The 23646-nt window shown below is 42.5% G+C and overlaps 1 protein-coding gene across 15 annotated transcripts in view; it reads left to right on the plus strand.

Moving 5' to 3' along the window:
• Window positions 1-23646, plus strand: part of LOC127591012 (neural cell adhesion molecule L1-like protein) — a 72831-nt gene that overhangs the window by 32731 nt on the left and 16454 nt on the right. For 7 of the 15 annotated variants that reach the window (XM_052050784.1, XM_052050765.1, XM_052050810.1 and 4 more), the window contains 16 exons: window positions 425-565; window positions 2100-2211; window positions 4064-4230; window positions 6377-6542; window positions 6634-6758; window positions 7284-7388; window positions 7842-8039; window positions 8294-8364; window positions 9160-9382; window positions 10379-10414; window positions 10915-11030; window positions 15312-15516; window positions 15680-15802; window positions 17804-17986; window positions 23135-23155; window positions 23555-23620. In XM_052050784.1, the coding sequence (XP_051906744.1) occupies window positions 425-565; window positions 2100-2211; window positions 4064-4230; window positions 6377-6542; window positions 6634-6758; window positions 7284-7388; window positions 7842-8039; window positions 8294-8364; window positions 9160-9382; window positions 10379-10414; window positions 10915-11030; window positions 15312-15516; window positions 15680-15802; window positions 17804-17986; window positions 23135-23155; window positions 23555-23620 (2058 nt within the window). Of the gene's footprint in view, window positions 1-424; window positions 566-2099; window positions 2212-4063; window positions 4231-6376; window positions 6543-6633; window positions 6759-7283; window positions 7389-7841; window positions 8040-8293; window positions 8365-9159; window positions 9383-10378; window positions 10415-10914; window positions 11031-15311; window positions 15517-15679; window positions 15803-17803; window positions 18008-23134; window positions 23156-23554; window positions 23621-23646 lie in introns of all 15 variants that reach the window. The other 8 variants (XM_052050792.1, XM_052050863.1, XM_052050880.1 and 5 more) reach the window with 6 other exon arrangements.

Raw genomic sequence — 23646 nt, forward strand, 5'->3', positions numbered from 1 at the left:
TGTGAGTGTGAGTGCGAATGGTTGTTCGTCTCTGTGTGCCCTGCGATTGGCTGGCAACCGATTCAGGGTGTCCCCGCCTACTGCCCGGAGACAGCTGGGATAGGCTCCAGCACCCCCCGCGACCCTAGTGAGGATCAAGCTGTTAGGAAGATGAATGAATGACTGATATTCACTCAGACCATAAAGCCATTATTTTATTTATTTATTTATTTATTTTGGTTGCATTTATTTTTTCTTATTTGATGTTTTTAACATTGAACTCATGATTTTAACTGCTTGTTGTAAGGTGTCCTTGAGTTTCTAGAAAGGCGCCCACAAATAAAATGTATTATTATTATTATTATTAAATGTGACACTAGTTAAAAGCGGTTGAGAGGTTATCAGAAAGATTTTTTTTTAACATGATTTACTATTTCTTTTTCAGACAACCCCTTGAATAACAAACGAGTGCTTGATGACACACTGTTGCTCCACAATGCCGCACCAGATGACAGTGGCGTATACCAGTGCGAAGCAGCCAACAGACATGGTGTTGTTCTGGGCAACATTAACATCATGGTCATGAGTGAGTAGGCTGCGGAATAAAAAACTCGAAAGCAAAATTTTTCTTCATCAAGTATGTTAAAGATATGTGGAATTTGGTTGCTGTCGTTGGTGTCTTGCTAGTGTGATGGAAATAAATAACACTGTACATGTAAATACCGGGAGTGTAAGTAGACAAAATATAGACGTTTATTATATTAGACACATACAGGATATAAATAAACCAAAGTCCTTATGAAAAAAAATTAAGCGCAGTAATGCATTTATAAAGACGGATACAAATGTACGCGACATCCTAGACCAGTGGTTCTTAACCTTGTTAGAGGTTCCGAACCCAACCAGCTCATATTCACATGCACCAAACCCTTCATGAGTGAAAAACAAAAAATATGACATTTTACAAACTTAAAAAAAATTTAGGACTTACTATCATGACACGTCATACTGACAACTGAGCGAACTAAATTTTCCGCAGCACTGATTGGACAAGCAATGTAATGTGAACATCTGCTGCCAGCGATGGCCAAGCGGGCGTGTCATAACTAATTGACATGTTGAGTCGGGTATGTCTTAACCTCCACAGTAGGGGGCAGTGGCACTCTCATTGTCAGCGAGTGCTCTAGGAGTATTACTTCCTCTGCAAAGATGGACTTAAAACTCTTGTACAGTATCAATGAGGAAAGAAGAAAATATTATCCGTCCCCTTCCATCTGCCGACTCTCCATCATGACTATGGACAGTATCTGAATTTGTCTATACAACTGTTTTAAGTCCATAATTGCAAAGAAGGTAATACTCCTTGAGCACTCACTGAGAATGAGAGTGCCACTGCCACCTATTGTTGTGGATGTGCAATTACACAGTACTCTACATGGCAATAAATAAATAAATAAATAAAATTACTGGTTTCCTCGGGGTCACAAGCGCCCCCTAAGGGCATCGCACTGCAATGTGGTGCCTTCCCCCCTCTAAACTCATGTACTTTTTCCTACACTTTTGCATCAAGGACTCACTAATTTTAGTCCAATTTGAAATTGCCTCTAAAAAATATTGCATTCCTTTTTATTCCAAAGATGCCCTTCAATTTGCTTTCATAGCTTTTGTACTTTGAGTGGTTCTTGTTTTATTTTTTAAATATTAATTTCTATGGTATAATCTATTCACATTAATTGGATGTTTGCACTTTTTAAATAGGCTTACTTTGTGAAGATGTCCTTCGCTCTTTTTAGAATTGTATATCATTGTATCTTTGAAACAACAATGCCCTTTTTACAAGAAAAGATTCAGACTGCATGTTTCTCATGTATATGTGTCATGCTCTCTCGGTGTAGATGGTCACTTACTGTGCATGGAAGTGTTAGTGCCGGTAGAACATAAATTGCTTCAGAATTAACGATATTGTAGGTCTGGGAAAAACAAAGACAAAGGGGAAGCTGCCACAAGTTGACTGAAGGTCCTCAAATTAACATAAAATGACGAATGATGGTGCTTTTGTGTGCACTTTTGATCTAGCAGCAATATGCCATTAATATGTTTTTTTTTCCATTCACTTATAGATATGGCTCCTCTGATCCTGACTGAAGACCACCACGAGTACGCAGTCATACGTGGCGAGGACATGGCCATGAATTGCAGCGCTTTCGGCTCGCCACCTCCCACTATCTCTTGGTAAGAAGCATGGGACTGTTGGTGAGAAATTTCACAGAAATGATGTAAGAAAAACCTGACGCGTCATGCGGTGTTTTTTGGGGGGTGGTGCGGTAGGGGGGCCTTAGTCATAAATAAACACTTCAGTGAGTGTGACTGAGGAAAGAAAAAAGTGTATAACTGCAACGTGTGAGTCAACTATTGAATCCACTGAGCTTCAGGTGTTCAAGCCACACAGCCTTCTGTCTGTTTAATGAGATTATCCTCTTTCCATCCTCGAAATTGGGGCTAATTAGATTCTATTCATGAGCATTGAAGCTCTGCTTCATTTCCTTTAAAAGGGATCTTACTCCCGACCGATACACTCTTTGTTCTTACATTTTGTGTCTGGGGATGGGCCACTTAAAAACTTTACTGACATCGATTGAGATTCATAAAAGCTTGAGGAACAGGCTTCGTTAAATTAAAACGTGCAGCAACCGAAAAAGACTTCAGACTATTACGGTAAAGAGACACCTGATAGATATTTGCATACTGTGTACCGTATTTTTCGGATTGTACGTCGCTCCGGATTATAAATCGCACCAGCCAAAAAATGCATAAGAAGGAAAAAACATATATAAGTCGCACTGGAGGATAAGTTGCATTTTTGGGGAAGATTTATTTGATAAAATCCAACACCAAAAAGATACATGTCATCTTGAAAGGCAATTTATAGTTAAAAAAAAACTAGAGAACAACAGGCTGAATAAGTGTAATATATGCTAACGTTACATGACACAACGAACTGTGAATGTGCCTGGGATGTTCACGTAACATATTAAGAGTTATTTAGACAATTATAGCACAAAGAACATGCTAACAAATTTACCAAACCATCAGCATCACTCCAAATCACAAAATCCAATGAAATCTTCATGCTCTGTGTCACTTTTAAACAACTCCGCCAACTCCGGAGGTAGAAGATGCAGCGCTTCCTCTTCTACGTCGCTTAGGTCAGAGTCATCGTCAGCTGTTTTTCTCAGTTACCGTCAACGTAGGAAGTATAAACACAGGCCGAGAGTACCCTCTTGTGTTTTAATGTGAAAGTAACATGTGATGTGTACAATGTGTTAACCATTTCACACATAAGTCGCTCCAGAGTATAAATCGCACCCCCGGCCAAACTATGAAAAAAAAACTGTGACTTATACTCCGGAAAATACGGTACAGTCGTTAATTTGATCTCAAAATAACTGCCTCACCGTCACATTTCAAAAGCCATTTCATTACCATGAGAACCGCCAATTAAGTGCACAGTATGACACACGATGGCGGCTGTGACCAACTGCGAGCAACTTGACTTGGATATAAATACATGGAAGGTCACAAAGGTGCAAATTTGAATCACAAGTAAGAGCGACTGTGACGTTTTATAACAGAAAACAAGCATTCTTTCCAAATCATCAATTATCTACTGCACCCCTTGTCCTCATTAGGGTGCCTATCCCAACCGATGTATGGCGGAGTTTGTCCAATTGCATAGCGCAACCGCAGCCACCATTGTAGCTTCTATTCGATGTACTTTATAATACAGTGTGTCCTACATATTAAAACGGTTTTAATAATAATAGTCTATTCATTGAAGATTCGCCTCATCATCTGAAGCGCCTTATAGTACGGAAAATAGTACTGCAGCTGCCACTCTTATGCCAAAACTTTCTTCAAGAAGTATCCAGTACCTGTCGGAATTTTTGACCATTCACCCAGAAGGAAATATGCGATATTGTGAACACTGTAAAAAATATTGCTTTTAATTTAGCTCGGTATAATGGAATTGGTTGTCAGATTTGCAGTACCAAGTGTATTTAAAAGCATTCCTTCTCTCTCCTAGGGCCAAAGATGAGACTCCAGAAACCATTGAGGGAGAAAGATTTGTTACCCTTCAGAACGGGTCGTTACAAATCTCCAGTGTAGAAAAGAAAGACAGCGGCGAATACGTCTGTGTTGCCGATAACAGCGAGGGCAAGTCGTCTATCATGGCTGTGCTGGCAGTGAAAGGTATCACAACAAAATAAGAAAATTGCTCAAGCATTAGTTGACAAGATAGTTCTGCAAGGGTCGAGCACAAATGAACACAAATGATGACAAATGAACCTATTCATGAGAGTTGTAATGGTTGAGGTACCGGTAAATTAATAAATTAGCCTTAAAGATGACAGGGATTTTGGATGGCTGTGGATAATGACTTGGTTCCAGACTGGAAGAACTAATAATTGGAATGGAATTATGTACACGAAGGTGTTTGTTTTTTAAAAGAAGAAGAACACGTGTCCATTTTGTATACCGGTACATCACAATTAAAAAAAAAGGTCAGGAAAATATGCCAAGCAAATAGATCTGTTCACCGGTATGAATTTTTAGAACACTTAGTTTTGGTTTTCGTCCCTTTTCTTTCATTCAAAGTCATGCTGTTGGAATATCTCATCATCATCTGCAATAGAGGCATATAACCAACGAACACATCAAGATCCAGTAGAATTTAGTGTATCAATCTTGAAGAAAAATGTATTGTACATTGTTGACTCATTGAGCCACCTTAGGCAGGTATAATAGCTGATCATATCTGTGGTATTTGTGAAAATCAAGTGTTTTTCAGAGCGTTCTTTCACTCTTTGGTCAAGTGTGTGTGCGCCAATCAATCAATCTGTCTGTCTGTCTGTCTGTCTGTCACGACTCAGACAAGCCGAGTTAAGTCTGGATCCCAAAACGTAGACGTAAACAAGGTCTCCGTAACAAAAATATGTTTTATAATAATCGCACCGACAAAGAGGTAGCATAAAGCGCTGGTCAAAACAAGGACCAGAGGGAACATAACACGAATAACAAAAAGCGCTTACACAAAAGGCAAGGGAGATAAAAATAAAGACCCTAAAACAATGTATTGAAAATACACGCGAGCGAAAAGCCAAATCACCAAACCAAAATTGTACTTACAAAAAGCAGGGGTACCGAAAGTACAAAACGCGAAACACGACGTGGTCAATAGCCAAATAGTCTATGAGCAGAGAAAATAGCAATGCAAGAAACAATACTCCGACACAGGTGCACCGCAGAAGAGACCTTAAATACAAAGTCTACTAATTACAGATTGGCAGCAGGTGCGTACCGAAGTCCGCTCATGCCACCTGCTGGTCAGACTGAAAACCAGCAGGTGGCATAGATAGATAGATAGATAGATAGATAGATAGATAGATAGATAGATAGATAGATAGATAGATAGATAGATAGATAGATAGATAGATAGATAGATAGATAGATAGATAGATAGATAGATAGATAGATAGATAGATAGATAGATAGATAGATAGATAGATAGATAGATAGATAGATAGATAGATAGATAGAAACCTGCTATCTATCTATCTAGCTATCCATCTATCTAGCTAAGAAAACCTTTATTAGTCTCACAATGGAGAAATTACAGACTCACAGCAGCAAAGTTATGAAAGGAAGAAGTAGAACAACAAAAAAATAGGAGCTGCTGGAAAGGCAGCCACTCTCGCGGCGCCATTTTGAAGTCAAAATAACAAAAATAACACAAGACAACACATAGGACAGAGACAGTCGTGCAATCTTCACCACTTTTCTGCATACACTTTGTTGTCTGAAGCAGTTATAGATGAAAGAGGAGAGGATCAAAGTGTCCTTTCACCAGTGGATCAGAGACATCATGCTGAAAATGTGCACACGTCTGCTACAAGCAAAGTTTTGAAAGCAAACACGAAGCTGTAGCGTCCATTGACGAAAAGAGATTAGTTCACTTCTCCTGTCCCACATAATCCGCTTCAAACTCCAAGCCGCGACTCCCAGCTCCAAATCCGCATCGGCACTCCGCGCCAACGCTCCTTTCTTCTCATCGTCGGCTCCTCAAGACCTCCATCCATCCAGCCGCAGACCGTTCAACAGCACCGATCTCTCCGCTGAACAAAGCGGGGCTGTGAAAAATGCTGCCCATTACAGGCGCAAGACACAAGCGCCCCGGGACTAGCTAGCTTATCTGTGATAACACTAGTGCAAGGCTCCTGCTCACCTGGAAAAAACTGATGGGATGATGGAGGGATGATGGATGAATGGCTTGATGGGTAATGTGTCACCCATCCATACATGGTCTCAGACATTTTCCCCACTGGCTTTGTGTTTCTAGACCCCACACACATTATTAATGGACCTCAGGACATGCAGGTCATCAGCGGAACCACAGCCCAGTTGATGTGTCAGGCCGAGTATGACAAAAGTCTTGCCGACTCCTTTCAGGTGGTTTGGATAAAGGATGGGGAAGAAATGACATTTCCCACAGAGGAACCTTCCAGGTTTGCAGATGAAATAACGTTTTTCCTTCCATCGGTTCTGGTCATGTGTATTGTTGTCAACCAGGACCTCATCAAAGGCTTTTATGTTCAGGTACTTTTTGGGTGATGGCATGCTGCAGATCATGAACGTGAACCTAAATGATGAGGGAGCATACACATGCATGGCCAGAACGCGTCTGGATGGGGTCAATCGTACTGCGCTTCTTACAGTACTTGGTAAGGTGCTCATGTGAATAATACTTTCTATACATATACACAGTGTATCGTGATGGGCCACGGATGGCAAGGATGTATTGATCGCGAATTCAAAACATATTCCAACACCATGTGTCTCTGCACTGAGAACATTCAAGTTTTTGTTTCTTACTTGCACATATTTTACATGGCGGACAGAGCAGCGACTCAGTTGTTCAGCAAATGTATGGTAATACATCCTTTCATCCTTATAGTACTGTTTTGGAGTCATTTCCCTTGTTAGCAAAGGAATTTTAGAAGCACTAAACTGAAGAGCGCTGAGGGCCCTGCATATGTTGGCCCAGAAGCGACAAAAGGTGTTTCATAAAACACTCCTTTATAAAGCTTAATTATTACATGAATTTTTAATTTTTTTTGCTTCAGTAAGGATGTGTGTTTCACCACACGAACCTGGTCAGCAGAGTGAGTCGTGGTTGACTACCGCAAGAAGGAGCGCACCTTATATTGAAAAAGCTTGTGTGACTTGAATGTTGCTCTATGTCGCAGATGTTCCAGATGCCCCGCAAAATGTCGAGATAACTGAACTCAAGAATCGGAGACATATCCTTTTGGCTTGGGTGCCTGGCAGTGACCACAACAGTTCCGTAATCGGTGAGACAAAACTGACGTGAATTACGGGTTCACTTTTGTCATTAATGTTTATGGACACATTATGGCCATTGAAAAGGTTACAGAGTTATTGTGCTCCTGTCATGTTAAAGTTCCCAACCTCTTACGGAATAATCAAGAAAGAAGTCGAAATGTTGAACTATTTCATGTGCTGTGATGAGCCTGCTCAACCAGTATGTAGTTTTACTAAAAGCGTTTAACTTGCACATCGGAATGTCCCAAATGCATTTTCTTGCCGGGCAAATTTAGTTAAGACTCATCTTCATCTAATCATCATATTAAATGAGTTGAAATTAATGACATTAAATCAGCAATGTCCTAATTTTAAACCACGTAGTGAGCCTTCATGAAAATAATACATCAGAAACAGGATGTTCACGTATGTGTGTTGTGATGATTAAATGTGCAGCGACGTGATCTCTTGTATGAATACAGAATTCATTGTGGAGTATGAGGAGAGCCAATGGGAACCGGGCAAGTGGAAAGAGCTCCACAAAGTCCCCGGTAACCAGGCAACAGCCGAGCTGGCACTCCACGGACATCTTAACTACCAGTTCAGAGTGTACGCAGTGAATGCTGTTGGACCTGGGCCCCCCAGTGAGCCCACTGAACGCTACAAAACCCCCCCAGCTGGTGAGACTCACTCACTCGCTCGCTCTCTCGTTTGAGTCTGTGTTTTCTGCTCTGATTAAGTTTTCACACTTCTTTTTAAATTGTGTGGAGGGGCCAGCTAGAATCACACAGTTTAATTCTGCCATCAGTGAAAGTATACCTTTGAACTTACAAAAGAAGTTTGCTCCACAGTGTTTTGTTGCGACTTAACGATGACAGTACTTTGTGTACATAATTCAGTGTCAAAAAAATCATCTTTTTCCCCCCCTTCAAAGCTCCTGATAGGAACCCAGAAAACATTAAAATAGAAGGCCATCTACCTCATCAAATGGAAATCAGCTGGGAGGTAAGATTTTACAAAACACATTTCCATGTACAGTGGCACCTCTACTTATAAACGTTTCTTCATATGAAACGTCTCAACAAGAAATGATTGCCTCTTATTACAAAAGCAATTTCAAGATACGAAAGGGAAAAATACAGTATGGCCTGCTATTCACAGCTCCAAGTTTCCTGAACACAACATAGTTATAGCTGCTTTGCTATTGGCTATTACCGAGCATTATTCTGTCATCCCATTTGGCAAAGAGGGGACCTCTACCGTATGTGTCTAAATGTGTAGATAGAGTGTTTATGCACCGTCGTCATCGTTTGTTGATAATTTTACGTAAATGTGAATCACCCAGAAAAAGTCTTCACCAGTCGAGCGATCGCTCACTATGCTGATGTTAGCCTTGGAGATTTTTGAAGGATTGTTAAATGCCGACACAAGCGAACATCCTTGGATCAGTTCTTTTCAAAACGCCAGGCGAAAACCACTTCTGAGAGCGAACATGAACTATAAAGCGCAAAAAACGACAAACATTTTTTACATTATGGACAACTCTCATTTATTGTGCAATAATCTAATTATAACATGTATTTGATCAATATTTTGATGCATTTTTATGCTTGAGGAAACATTTATGTTTGAATTTTGGGCGGGCTAGGAACGGATTAGGGCATTTACATGGAAAACGCATCTCTATTGACACATTTTTCGAGTTAGGAAATTTCTTCCAGAACCAATTAATATCATAAGTAGAGGTACCACTGTACTCGGATCGTCGCCCAACGGCTAAGAAATGTCCTCATTGTGTAGCCACTGTTACCTGTCGAACACAATGGCCCAGGCCTGGAGTACAAAGTCAGCTACAGGAAACTCGCTGTGGACGATACCTGGACAGAACACCTGATCAAAAGACACTCCTTTGTTGTGAGAAACACGTCAACATTCATCCCGTACGAAATAAAAATTCAGAGCAGGAACAGTCACGGCTGGGGACCGGAGCCTAAAATCGCTACGGGTTATTCTGGAGAAGATGGTGAGTGAATATTGCACGAGTAGCTACAAATATTGCACAACATTTATTTATTGTAGAAATGCTGCTGGGAGACAGGCTTTCACGCTCATACTCCGCTGCATCATACAACATTTCCCTAGGAGATAAAACGCAGCATGATTGTTTTTTTTTTGTTGTTGTTTTTTTTGAAGGAGTGCATTACATAGTTGTAACCGGGAGAATAGCTGTCAATTTAATTCAATCAGCTTGAACAACAGGAAATCAAGTGTTGTACACACATACTGATTTTTGACCCCTTAAACCAGGGGTTTCCAAACTACGGTCCTAGGGCCATTTGCGGCCTGCAATCCATTTTCAGCGGCCCGTGGCATGATCAAAACACTAAAAATGACATTTGACATGAGTTGAAAGGTTAGTGATCTAAGAGGAAGGTGGGCAGAAGGAGCAGGGGGGGTGTCAGAAAAATAAGTGACATTACTAGCAATACATTTGTTTATACATCCATCCATTATCTGAACCGCTTAATCTTCACAATCGAGGATAACGGGTGAGGTAGTGCTGGTAGTGCCAGCCGAGGAACAGTCTAGACAAATAACCCTTCACACTTACATTCACACCAAAGAGCAATTTAGGGCATGTTTTTGGGAATGTGAGTGGAAACCAGAGAACCTGAAAAAAAGAACGGGGAGAACAAACAAATTCGACACGAGAAGTCTGGCGCCCGGACTCGAACCCCCAATCCCTCAAACTGGCAGGCCGATTTGCTCAGCACTCGTGTGCCATGCCGCCTACATAAAATGTTCTCAAATGGTCTTACCCAGAATGAACTAGGAATCAGCCATTTTTTTTTCCTTTGGCATTTCACCTTGCTGACATCATCCATCTGCATTCATACACTATTGCCAGGGGAACTTCGGCTTAAATGGTGACTCAACTAGCTCCCACTGTGTATTATTTCCTTAATTCATTTTTGTCATTTATTTTCTTTATTATTATCGTACCACGCCCCGTCTTCAGTCATCTTTCGCCATTGTCTACGGGAAAATTTGTCAGGTTAAGTTATTTTATTTTATTTTTCTGTTTGCTTGTGCAGCTGTGCTGTAGTGACTTTTCCCACCCTCAAATGCAGCAGGTGGCAAAAAACCTTTTGTGGAGCTGTGAGATCTGAAATGTACCGCCTCTGCCTCAAAATCTGTGCGACCTTTATTAGATCACGATGCGCTCTGCAGCGTATAGACTAACCGAGGCGTGATGCTGCTGCTTCTATAGTCTGCTTTGCTTCCATCCTGGCCAGCAACCATGTAGAGCAGAAATTATGTAGAGCTTTTTTTTTGGTGTCCCTCCCCCCACCTCCCCTCCATTTAAAAGATGATTTGGGCCATTATGCTTTCAAATATAAATGCCTGCTCATATTGTACCACCGTTAGCAGCTCGACCAAAAACAGTTGCACCAACATTTCTTTCTGTGCAATAATTTTCCTGCGCTTGACTAGTGTAACGAGACTTTGTGAGTCTCTGTCGAGTTGCGTGACCTCCCTCCATGTGTCCTTTAGTTCCCACCGCCGCACCGCGGGATGTCGCAGTGGAGGTGATGAACACAACTGTTCTGAGAGTAAGCTGGACCCCAGTTCCACCGGCCACACTGAGAGGTCACCTAAAGGGGTACCATGTAAGTTTTCATCAAGCACCACTCCAAAATGATTTGCGTGCAAATAACACCGGTCAAGAGCAATAAAATAAACAGAGTTGGCTTATGTCTTCTTAAAAATATTTTTGCCGCTGATTGAAAAAAAAATGTTCCTAGCACATTTGGTTTTTGAGATATGTATGTGTTGTTTTGAGTTGTTTGACCTTCAAAAGCTTGCGCAATGACATTTTCAGAAAAAAAAGAAAGTCTACCTTTTACTGAACACAACATTTCATAAATATGTTACTACTTTACCTTTTGTATTATTATTATTATGATTAGTAGTAGTATTGTTATTAATAAACCTGATGTGCTGCAGAAAAACAAGGGGAGATTCGGAATCAGTGCAAAAAATAAACATAAATCTAGAATGCTTTATTTGCATCTGTTAAATTTTTAAAAAAAATATTATTGACTAGTAAAATCTGCAGGGCAGCGGCCCCCAAGGACCCGAGTTTGACACCTATGCAATAAGGGATCTGTGATCAGATCTGTCTCTCCATTACCAGCTGGACATGCGTCATCGCCGTCCTGCGAAAAACACTTGTGTCCATTTTTGTCGCTTTTTGGACAGACTTGTTTTTCATAGGACAGTGATGATGTATGGAGTGTTATGGAAAAAATGCAGAAAATACCTGAAATTCTTTCTTTCACCTTAGACGGCTGGCCAAAATAAAACATCTCCTCTCACATGAACACTTTGAGACAGTAATTCATGCCTTTCACATCCCGGCTCGATTACTGCAATGCCCTTTACTTTGGAGTCCTCCAGTCATCCATTAAGCGCCTTCAGCTGGTCCAGAATGCCGCTGTTCGCCTTTTGACTGAGATACTCGTAAGAGGGAGCACATTGCTCCTACTCTGGCATCCCTTCACTGGCTCCCCATTCATTTTAGAGTTATTTTCAAGATCCTCCTCTTTGTTTTCAAATCTCTGAATAATCTGACTCTACTTTACCTCTCTGAGCTCATCCGCCCCTACACACCTGCCCGGCGCCTCAGGTCTGTGGACCAGACATTATTAGAAGTACCAAGAACTAAACTGAGGCTCAGAGGGGATCGAGCCTTTTCTGTTGCTGGTCCCTCTCTCTGGAATGACCTCCCACTGAACATTCGGCAAGCCTCCTCGCTGCCCATCTTCAAAGCCCTCCTCAAAACTCACTTGTATTCTTTGGCATTCGACTCAGCATGACTTACATTTGTTCTTGGTTTTACTGTTTGGTGCTTTCTACTGCCTTTATTACCGATTTGTTTTACTGTTGATTGTGCATGTTAAATTGCTCCATTTACAGCACTTTGTATGCACTTTGAAAGTGCTCTATAAATAGAGTTGACTTGACTTGACTTGACTTGACTTGAAATGAATATTTCAGAGGACAAAAAAGAACATGTCGTTTAGTTCATTCAGTTCAAATTGAAACCTATAATCCTGCCACATTCAAAGGAATCAACACATTAAAATGCAGAACACAATGTAGAACAGAGAAGATATTGCTTTTTTTAACTTCTTTTTCCTCTTGGTCTTGCTAACTATTCATTCATTCATTCATCTTCCGTACCGCTTGATCCTCACTAGGGTCGCGGGCAGTAGGCGGGGGACACCCTGAATCGGTTGCCAGCCAATCGCAGGGCACACGTAGACGAACAACCATCCACGCTCACACTCACACCTAGGGACAATTTAGAGTGTTCACTCAGCCTGCCACGCATGTTTTTGGAATGTGGGAGGAAACCGGAGCACCCGGAGAAAACCCACGCAGGCCCGGGGAGAACACGCAAACTCCACACAGGGAGGCCGGAGCTGGAATCGAACCCGGTACCTCTGCACTGTGAAGCCGACATGCTAACCACTTGACTACCGGGCCGCCCGTCTTGCTAACTAGTGTATAAAAAATTAAGACTTGAAACAAGGATCAAAGACTTGTCACAATTTTATGACATTATTTGACAAAACTCTACTATTAGTCAGTCTACATTAGCTTGGGTGTTACTTTAGCAAATAATTGACCGATCTAAAGTGTTGAAAATAGGTTACTCTCTTTGACGATGCAACTTTAAACAAACGTGCAGTTTTTGGAGTCTCCTGCGAAGTCATGATTTTGGTGAACAGACATGCTGGAGGTAGCTAAGGCGGACTTTCGAGTACGAGTAGTTGATTTGGAGAAGTCAGAGAGATATGAAGGAAGTTATGTAAGGTACCAATCCTGAACTTGACCTTTCCGGCTGTCGAGGTAGTCCCAGAGGGGTAAAAGCGGCTGAACGACAGCTGTCTGTCACGGGATGAGAGTGTGAAGTTTGACTGCGGAGAATCGATTCCCACTCCCAATCGTTGCTGTCCAACACACATCGAATACATCACACAAGACGCTGGCGCAGAGATCACCGCTCATGCGGGAAGCCGCAACGGCTGTTTGAATTCTCACGTACATTCACGGCAATGTCCCGGCCTATTGAGTTCCGTCAAAAAGGCACAGACGGATAACGTCTATGATGCTGTTCCGCCTTTGATGTGCCAATTTTGAAGCAAGTCAGTGTTTTCACACCTCAACAGATGGCAGCCTGTCTGGGCAATAAATAACAACAACAACAAGGTGTTTCATTGGTCGTTTTTCTTGTCACACTTTACCAAATGTTGCATTGTAATTAAACTCAACTGTCCCTGTCAGGGGCAAGGAAGAAACATTATACACGTTTAAAAAAAAAAATTAAAGTGAAGCAGACGACGCATATGCACGGAGAGACATCAGAGTGACTTGGTTAAACGCTCAGTAAAGTTTCCGGTGGGTTCTGGTGCCTTGCTCAAAAGTACCTTGAGAGTCGTGAAGGATGCAAGCTCATGACAATATGATGATATTGATATTAATAATAAAATAGTATGTAGTACCTTGTACAGACTTGGTAAACAAAAAAAAACAATACATGAATAACTATGACAGTAGAAAGCACAAAAACAGTCAAAGTAAAACTCAAATCTCATGCTGAGTTAAAAGCTTTTTATTGGCTTTTATTTTATTCATTCATTCATTCATTCATTCATCTTCTGAGCCGCTCGATCCTCACTAGGGTCGCGGGGGGTGCTGGAGCCTATCCCAGCTGTCTTCGGGCAGTCGGCGGGGGACACCCTGAATCGGTTGCCAGCCAATCGCAGGGCACACAGAGACGAACAACCATCCACGCTCACATTCACACCTAGGGACAATTTAGAGTGTTCAATCAGCCTGCCATGCATATTTTTGGAATGTGGGAGGAAACCGGAGCACCCGGAGAAAACCCACGCAGGCCCGGGGAGAACATGCAAACTCCACACAAGGAGGCCGGAGCTGGAATCGAACCCGGTACCTCTGCACTGTGAAGCCGACGTGCTAACCACTGTTTAAGTTTATTTATTTATTTTATTATTATTATTTTTTTAGAGTTTTAATTTGTTTGAGTATCAAAGATGGGCACCGAGGGGGCTTGCCGAACATTCAGTGGGAGGGCATTCCAAAAAGAGGGACCAGCAACAGAAAAGGCCCGATCCCCTTTGAGCCTCGAAATTCTCTGTACTTCTAATAGTGTCTCGTCCACAGACCTGGGGTGCGAAGGTGTGGAGGAGCTTCGAAAGGTAACGTGGGGCGTGGCCATTTCAAGATTTGAAAACAAATAACAGGATCTTAAAAAGAACTCTAACATGTATCGGGATCCAGTGAAGGGATGCCAAAGTAGGAGTTTTGTGCTCCCTCTTACAAGTGACAGTCAAGAGGCCAGTAGCAGCATTTTGGACCAACTGGTGATGCTTAATGGAGGATTGCCTGACTCCAAAGTAAAGTGCATGACAGTCACGTCTGCCCAAGGCTCGTTATTTTAATGAACTTACAAAAATTTCAGTCCCATGAAAACTATTTTCAGATTCACCACATTTGATACATATAACAGAATAAATATATTGTGTTCACTTCATGAGACCATTTTTTTCCAGGTAACACTTAATATACTGTATTGACTATTGTTTGATTTACAGGGACCATTTCCCTCAAATAATTCTTTAAGCGGTTAACTTTGCTTGAATTTGACCTCAAGTCGATCTGCACTGACGATACTCAAGAAGCCCCCAGCATATTTGACAGTTTTTACATCTGAAAGGTACAGCCGCGAATGGACTTTTCATTTTCAATGACGAGAAAAACTGGAAACAAAACGTGTCCATGGTTAAGTCTCATTGGATGGCCAATTTTTTTTTAACCCTTCTATTAGTCAGCATTTCCCCATTGCCGGCTTCTTCCAGGTTCACTGGCTGCGGAAGCGAAGTTTCCTGAATCCAGACAAGATCTTGGATGAGCGCCACATGCTGTCATTTCCCGGGAAGAGGACGCATGCCATTGTGCCCAACCTGGACGCCTTCTCAGAGTATACGCTCACTGTCAACGTCTTCAACAAGAAAGGAAATGGGCCTAGTAGCGACCCAGTCACCTTCAACACTCCAGAGGGAGGTGAGATAAACACGCCGACTAGATTGCTGTACTGATAGAGTTACGAACAATTGGTTGTTCCTTCAGCAATCCCAGCCTTCACAGCCGTGCAAAAATGGCAAATTACAAAAAATGCAACTAGTTGTTTGGAGAGATACGAGTGCAATTTCGAATTATTTTTCAGTTCCGGAACAAGTGCCCATTCTGACCACCTCCAATGTCCAGAAAGAGTCCATCCGGCTTGTATGGGCTCCGCCGCTGGTTGCAAACGGCATCCTGACTGGCTACCTCCTGCAGTACCACCTCAGTATGTGTACCCAGGAACTCATACACATACACAAACATCACAATAACCTACGGCTGGTCGATTTACACATACTGAAGCCCTCGGGGATTGTATGCATGAATATGTGTACCACAGGCGGCCCGGTAGTCCAGTGGTTAGCACGTTGGCTTCACAGTGCAGAGGTACCGGGTTCGATTCCAGCTCCGGCCTCCCTGTGTGGAGTTTGCATGTTCTCCCCGGGCCTGCGTGGGTTTTCTCCGGGTGCTCCGGTTTCCTCCCACATTCCAAAAACATGCGTGGCAGGCTGATTGAACACTCTAAATTGTCCCTAGGTGTGAATGTGAGCGTGAATGGTTGTTCGTCTCTGTGTGCCCTGCGATTGGCTGGCAACTGATTCAGGGTGTCCCCCGCCTACTGCCCGGAGACTGCTGGGATCGGCTCCAGCACCCCCTGCGACCCTAGTGAGGATAGAGCGGCTCGGAAGATGAATGAATGTGTACCACATTCCATTTTACATGTGGGAGGCAATGTGTCCAATATTTGATGTACAAATGTTTTTTTTAACAGGTTGAATGTATATAAAAGGTTTAATGTACATTCGTTTGATCAGATTTTTCTTTTTCGGGAGGGTATGAATCAATCACCTCAGTTAGGTTGTACCAAGCGTTTTCTAGTGTCCTTACATTTCTCTTAACAGCAATGTTATACATTCGAACGAAAAAAAAACAAACAAAAAAAAAACCAGCTGCGTTTTGGAAATAGCATTGTTAGACAAGCAACATTTGACTGACTTGTTTTTGAGGCTGGGTCGCATGTTTGCATTGCCACATAGTTGGTTTACTTTGGTGCACAGGAAAGAGCTTTTAAGAATAGTAGACTGACAAACCACAGGGACTTATTTCATGATAAGGATTGTGAGCCATTTCCTCGTGTTTGTATTGATTTCCCCGGTGAATCATATACAGGTCACCTAATTGGATTCAAAGAAAGCCTCTGTATGAGTCGATGTTCACCTCTAGATGGCAGTGTTTAGTTCTGAACAAGGCTCTAACCAACACCCCAAAGAGTGTTGACATCTTAACGTCTCGCATCCACTGGGAGTGCAGATTCTTTCCCGAAAACAATCTTTCATGTGTAGGCTCTGCTTTTGCCCCGATGAACCCCCCAACCCCACCCCTTCGCCATTCACTAGCTTTTCCCAGATGCATGAGAAATGCTGGTGAGTGAGGGGGCTTTGCTCTTTCACATTTTCATTGACTGAATGGTGTCGTGATATGATAGCGCCTCAACCCCCCTCGCCCACCAATCCAACCCAACCCAAATGTAACTGTGTGTTGATTGTGCCAATAAGGTACGTCTAAATTAGCCGACGACTAACCCGGTGGCCACTCATCAGCACATGAAAGCACCTAAAGTGGCGGTGAGCGGCTTTGGCAAAGGATCAGCCATCAGCACTCACCTGCATTTCAACATTGGCATCAATGTTGCTTCCCGCACTCTGCACGCCGGCGCTGCACTTTGATCTATAATGCATGTCGGGTGATATGTTTGACTGCTCCTGATTGCCCCTATATTCCCACTTCGATGCGCCGCCTCCACTTTATGCTAATGTTTTCCTCTTTCTTCTGCATTTGCGAGCTTTCTTCTAGTTTTGCGGCTTTGTTTACCCACTTTTAGAATGCTGATTCTCCCATATTTTGCTTCCTCCCCCCCTTCATCAACTGCCACTTATTAAAAGTCTTCCCCCGCTTCTTTTGAGTTCCATATATTCCGCCTCATCTCCCTCTTGACATCTTAATGTATTCCTGCTCAGCTCACCTGTCACGACATGTATCTGCGACATTTTGCTTTTTCGCATGAGTGAGCATGACACCTCTTCATCCTTTGCCCGTCCCCTGGCCGCTGACCCCGAGTTCAGCGTTGTCCTATTAACATACAACATGTGCTGGTGACGTCTTGGACATCCACCGAGTCTCTCAGCTCGCTTGCGCCACTTAAACTGACGTCATGTCTTTCTTGTAGTTAATGAGACCACAAAGGAGGCGTTGGATTCCTGGGAAATGAATATCGCAGGGCCCGACACCACCCACTGGCAGCTGGAGGGCTTAGAAGAGGGCAGCCTCTATCTTTTCCACCTCAGTGCCTGCACCCGGGCAGGGTGCGGACCTCCACTGGCACAGGAGAGCAGCACTCCCACCCCGGCACGTGAGTACATGAAAATGATGTGTTGATAATAGAAAACTGGATGAGGAGCTGTATGATCTTGTTAGATTCAATGGTGAGTATTTGGATGCAGGCGGCCCGGTAGTCCAGTGGTTAGCACGTCGGCTTCACAGTGCAGAGGTACCGGGTTCGATTCCAGCTCCGGCCTCCCTGTGTGGAGTTTGCATGTTCTCCCCGGGCTTGTGTGGGTTTTCTCCGGGTGCTCCGGTTTCCTCCCACATTCCAAAAACATGCATGGCAGGCTGATTGGACGCTCTAAATTGTCCCTAGGTGCGAGTGTGGGTGTGGATGGTTGTTCGTCTCTGTGTGCCCTGCGATTGGCTGGCAACTGATTCAGGGTGTCCCCCGCCTACTGCCCGAAGACAGCTGGGATAGGCTCCAGCACCCCCCCACGACCCTAGTGAGGATCAAGCGGTTTGGAAATTGGATTGGATTGGATATTTGGATGGAGAAACAACCAGAGAAAACTGTGCAAACCAGCCCGAGCCCAGTTAAGTAGGGATGTTTGGAGTCATTAATGGCATCCCTTTAGAGAACCTACATCAAAACAACCCCGCCCACCAAATCGCGGGGAAAAAAAGATGGGAAGATTTGCGCTCAGAGACAATCCAGTAATAAGTTTGCCAACAATCACTTGTGTGCCGGTGGTTGAGCTTTCAAAACAAAGCAAAGTATTCCCTGCGCAGGCTACATTTTTTCATCACATCCATCCAGTCTCTCATGGCCTATCCTGCTTGTTTTCATTTAGGCGGTACTGGAGCGTATCCCTGCTGAAAGCGAGGTTACACCCCGCACTGGTCGCTCGTCAATCGCAGGGCATATTTTGAGTCGTCACTTCACGTACGCATGGGGAGAATATGCAAACTCCACTTTGAGATGGTCCACTGGAGATTGAAACCACACATGAACACATCAGAAACATTTTTTATCATTAACCCTTTTATGCACCAAGAATGATAACCTGGAACATGATAGGCTGTCCACTGTGGTGACCGCTGTCCCTGAAAGGGTTAAACACAACTGAGGAGTGGGCACAAATAAACGCCTGTCTCATTTTGTTCATTTTGACAAAATAATAAAGAAACGGTGAATCCAAAACAGGGAGACGTCATTGAATATCAGCACAATTACAGGCATTTATTAATCCCCATTTTTGCCGGATCGAATTAATATTCCATCGGGAGAGTCACTTTGAAATAACCTCAATAAACTGATAGCACACAACGCTATCGCTACCCACGTTACGATAGCAGGCGGTTGCGGCTGAGCATCGGCGATACGCATTCTTAGCAGATGTCATCAAGACTAATGAATATTCTTTTCCGATGGCAAACTTCTCAAAGGCTGCGAATGGCGATCAACCAGGCTAGGATGTACTGGGATACGCTCCAGCTCACCCCGCTACCCCAATGAGGACAAACGCTATTGAAAATGGATGGCCGGAACGCCTCCAAAGGGATACATGTATTGAATGCGTGATTAACAACTGGAATGTTCATCAGGATGTCGCATAGAAAGTACAATAGATAGTGTCGCGGCAGTGAAATGAGGTATGCTAATGAGGGTGAGAACAACAAGCACCTCGAACATCTCTTTATCTCTTGGTTTTGAAACGTGAGGAATGGCAAACTATTTCATGTCGGTGATAAAAGTTTGGCGTTTAGTAATGATGTCGTTTAAAATATCAATTGTGTGTAGTTCGGCTTCGATTTGGGTAGCAAAAAAAAAAAGATCAAATAAACCCGCCCAATTTTTCTTCTCCCTTGTTCTAATTGAATAATAATAGCCGCATTAGTGTTGGCAATTTGTGCTCCAAATTGTGTGCAATTAGAGAACCGTTTGAATTCCAATGAATTGTTTACTCTCCTCTGAAAATCAGCTTTGAGGGTGGTGAGTATAATATTAATTAAAAAAAAAACGATGAAACTGTAATATGTCTATAAATATATTTTAGTATTTAGTAAAGGATTTGTATCTTTTTTTTCTCCAGTTTGACCACTGAACAGTAAATAGCAGCTTTGCTTTTTTTTTCTTTCTCTCTTTAACGGGTATTAAAATGTTCCTGTCAAATATTTTATTTCCGATCAGCAATTTCTGCATGATTAAATATCGGAATGTTCACTGTAACAAAATGCACTTTGCGCAATTGTTACGAATTATAACTGATCACAGTCAAATGGAAATGGGTTTATTTTCACAAAATTAAATAGGATAAATGCTGCATCGTATTTATTTATTTTTCTATTCATCATTGTTCAAGTGAAAAAAAGATAATAAAAGGAATATATTTTGGAAATAAAACACAGCGAGCACAAACAATCTAATGAAGTATAAGCAACAAAAAGTGAACTGACTTACAGTATAGTTGTAAAAAAAAAAAAACTTTCTGTTCATTTTATTTTGACACTTCATGACAACCCAGAGAGACGCAAACAAATACATGCGAGCAAACTGATGGGTGGTTACACAGGCTACATATTCCGAGGGTCTTTTTCATTCAGTGAGCAGCAATCCTGTTGCCGCTTAACATCCCCACCCACTGCCAAAATCGAAATACAAATATTAAATGACATTTTAAACAGAACTCATAGACCAGTGGATTGTTTTTTCTTTCCTTGTGCCATGTAATTCAACCCGGCGTCCTTCAATCACACCTTATCCTAATCATTTCCATTGAGGCTGCACTGTAATTTCAACGCAAGTAGTGCACAGGCAAGGCAGAGGCCATTTGGAGTTTTCGAAAATAAGCCCTGCATGTGCCAGGTGGAAAATGTGAGCGTAAAGGGAGATATTTGTCCTCTCTTTAATAAAGGTTACTCATACCTTCGCAGCTTTTAGGTTTCCTTTGAGGGTTCCGGTGTTTTCTCCCTGCTGTAAGATTCATTGTTTGTAAATGCAGCTTGATGGAGAGATCAAACTGGTTCTGGTTGGGGAGTATGATGCTCCAGGCGTGTTACTCCATATAATATATGGCTGCCAATAGCACCAAGCAGGAGCACCATGAATTCAGAGACGTTAATGTGCGGTGATTGAAAGACACTGTGAGAGCTGAAAAGGAAACGCAGGGCATCAAATGATTCCACACACCAAAATGTGTCTTTTATATTTTACCTTTAGGGGACACTTATATGTCAACGGTGTAGGAAAAAGAGTATTCCCCCCACGCCAGCGGTTGCAATAGACAACTTTGTCCAAAGCCTTTTTTCTCACAGACCAGCAAAGGAAATTTCGACAACCAATTATTTCGTTGGTAATTTAGAATATGGTGCATAACATTAATGCAACTTCATGTAGTAAGCAGAGGTGTGAAATCCAGATGCAAAAAGTAAATACCCGAGCATGGTTTGGCTTGTAGGCGGGGGACACCGTGAACCGGTTGCCAGCCAATCGCAGGGTACATGGAGATGAACAACCAAAGGCGCTCACATTCACACCAAGGGACAAATTTGAGGTGTTCACTCAGATTGCCATGTTTTTGGAATGTGGGAGGAAACTGGAATACCCAGAGAAAACCCACACAGGCCCGGGGAGAACATACAAACCCCACACAGGGAGGCCAGAGCTGGAATTGAACCCGGTACCTCTGCACCGTGAAGTTGACGCGCTAATCATTGGACCACCGGGTCACTAATATATATATATATATATACACATTACAGTTTCTGAGTGTAACATGAGACAGAACAGCAACAAAAAAAGGAAAACAGATTATTTAGACTCTGTTCTATATATGCATAACTCTACCGCAGATTTTACATAACAAATACCCCAAAAAAGTTCACCATAAAACCGATTTGGTAAATAGTCATAATGGCATTTAAAACAAATGAAAACAACTTGATTTGTGGGTGGCCAAGATGAGATTTAAATGCAAAGTAGTTGAAAGATTTCTCGACAAAAAAAGGAAGAAGAGGAAAAGTGATTGAGGAAAAAAGAGTCCATTCCCCTCTTGGGGGTCTTCTGAGATAAGAGGGCAGCAGAGATAAGGTGGGTTTCAAACGAGACAAACAGCATCACAAGCACATATTGCGATCACATCTCAAGTGGCAAGGAAAATAACCACAAGTATCCCACAGGGATTCAAATATTTACTCACTTGCACCAAATTTGAGCAGACGACTTATCGCCAATGTGTTGGCTGGTTGCGTTGAAAGTAGCTAATGCTGATAAGAGTTTGTTTTGGAAAAATAGCAATCAAGAGCTCTTCAGATTGACTGCAGCCAAAAATCAGCCATCAGTAGAATCAGGATCTATTTTAGTACAAGGACCCATGCAGCCACTCATGCACACAGCGCACACGCGGCAATAGTATTTCTCTTTATGTAGTTTCGGTATCGTGTTGACCAATAAAGTGAAGAAGTGAAATGAAAAGAGAGGCACATGGAGTTGGAAGCCTGTCACCACAGCTAAGCTAATTTTCGGTATGACTCATGCCTTTGGGATGGATGGAAACAGATTGTAATGAATTAAAAACCTTAGTCAAAAGACAGACAATCCCCGAAATATACAGTAATTAAGATGAAACGTATATTTCAGACTGAAATATATACGGCACTGTATACAAGTTACAAGAGGAGCCCTAGAAATATGTATAAGCAGTATTTTATATATAAGCATTTTCCGATCCACTTTATCCTCACAAGGGGCACTAGGAGGGGGACACCCTGAACAGTTTGCCAGCCAATCGCAGGATCCATACAAAGACTAACAGCCATCTGTGCTTACATTACTACCGAGGGACAATTTAGAGTGTTCCATTAACCTGCCACGCATGTTTTTGAATGTGGGAGAAAACCAGAGTACCCGGAGAAAACCCACGCAGGCACGGTGAGAACATGCAAACTCCATACAGGGATGCCGGAGCCGGAATCAAACCCTGCACCTCTGCGCTGTGAGGTCGACACGCTAACCAATCGATCACCGTAAATTTAATTGAATTTCTTTTCATTTATTTTTCAAGAAAGCAGATGTTTAGCATTCCACTCAATCAGAATTGTGCTCATTCAAACATCCGTTTGTGTTCACTGAGACCTCAGGAGAGATTCGTGTGTGGCACATGCACCGACGCTATAGATGTATTTTTCTTGAACACATGACTAATATTCATCTTTTTGTATTTCTTGACTGCAGCCGTGGCCTCTGTTGACGGCAGTATGTATGAACGCCTCTGCAGATCACTGACATAGATGTAGTGCCAGATGTATGGTAGAGCTGAGTATGTGAAGGGGTTCAGATTTGCTTCTATTTAGAGTAGATGTTTAGGTTCGCTTGCGTTTACTTCTTCCGTTCGTTTTTCCAGTCGTGGTTTACTCCAGTAGAACCATTAAGGTTGAACACAGTCTGTTCCCAGACAGCTAATGTCTTCCACGTCAACATGCATGACGGCACTTCAAGGGCTGAGACTCCGTCGAGCAAAATATTTCCCAGAAAAGCTGGAAAATTGGGATGTTTCCATCTCTACGGTCTTTTGTAGTCTTTTCTTCTTCTTGCTTCAAGTCTTGCTTCTCTGAAGCGGGAATCTAACATCTGAGACGTCTTCTGTCATTTCAGACCACAACTGCTCTCTTTCCTTTCCTCGCTTGATCCCAGGCAGAGCTACTCATCCTCCTCCTTTAGGTATTTACAATGTGTACTCTAGCTCC

Source organism: Hippocampus zosterae, chromosome 2 (genome assembly GCF_025434085.1).
Source record: "Hippocampus zosterae strain Florida chromosome 2, ASM2543408v3, whole genome shotgun sequence".
Taxonomy (NCBI): domain Eukaryota; kingdom Metazoa; phylum Chordata; class Actinopteri; order Syngnathiformes; family Syngnathidae; genus Hippocampus; species Hippocampus zosterae.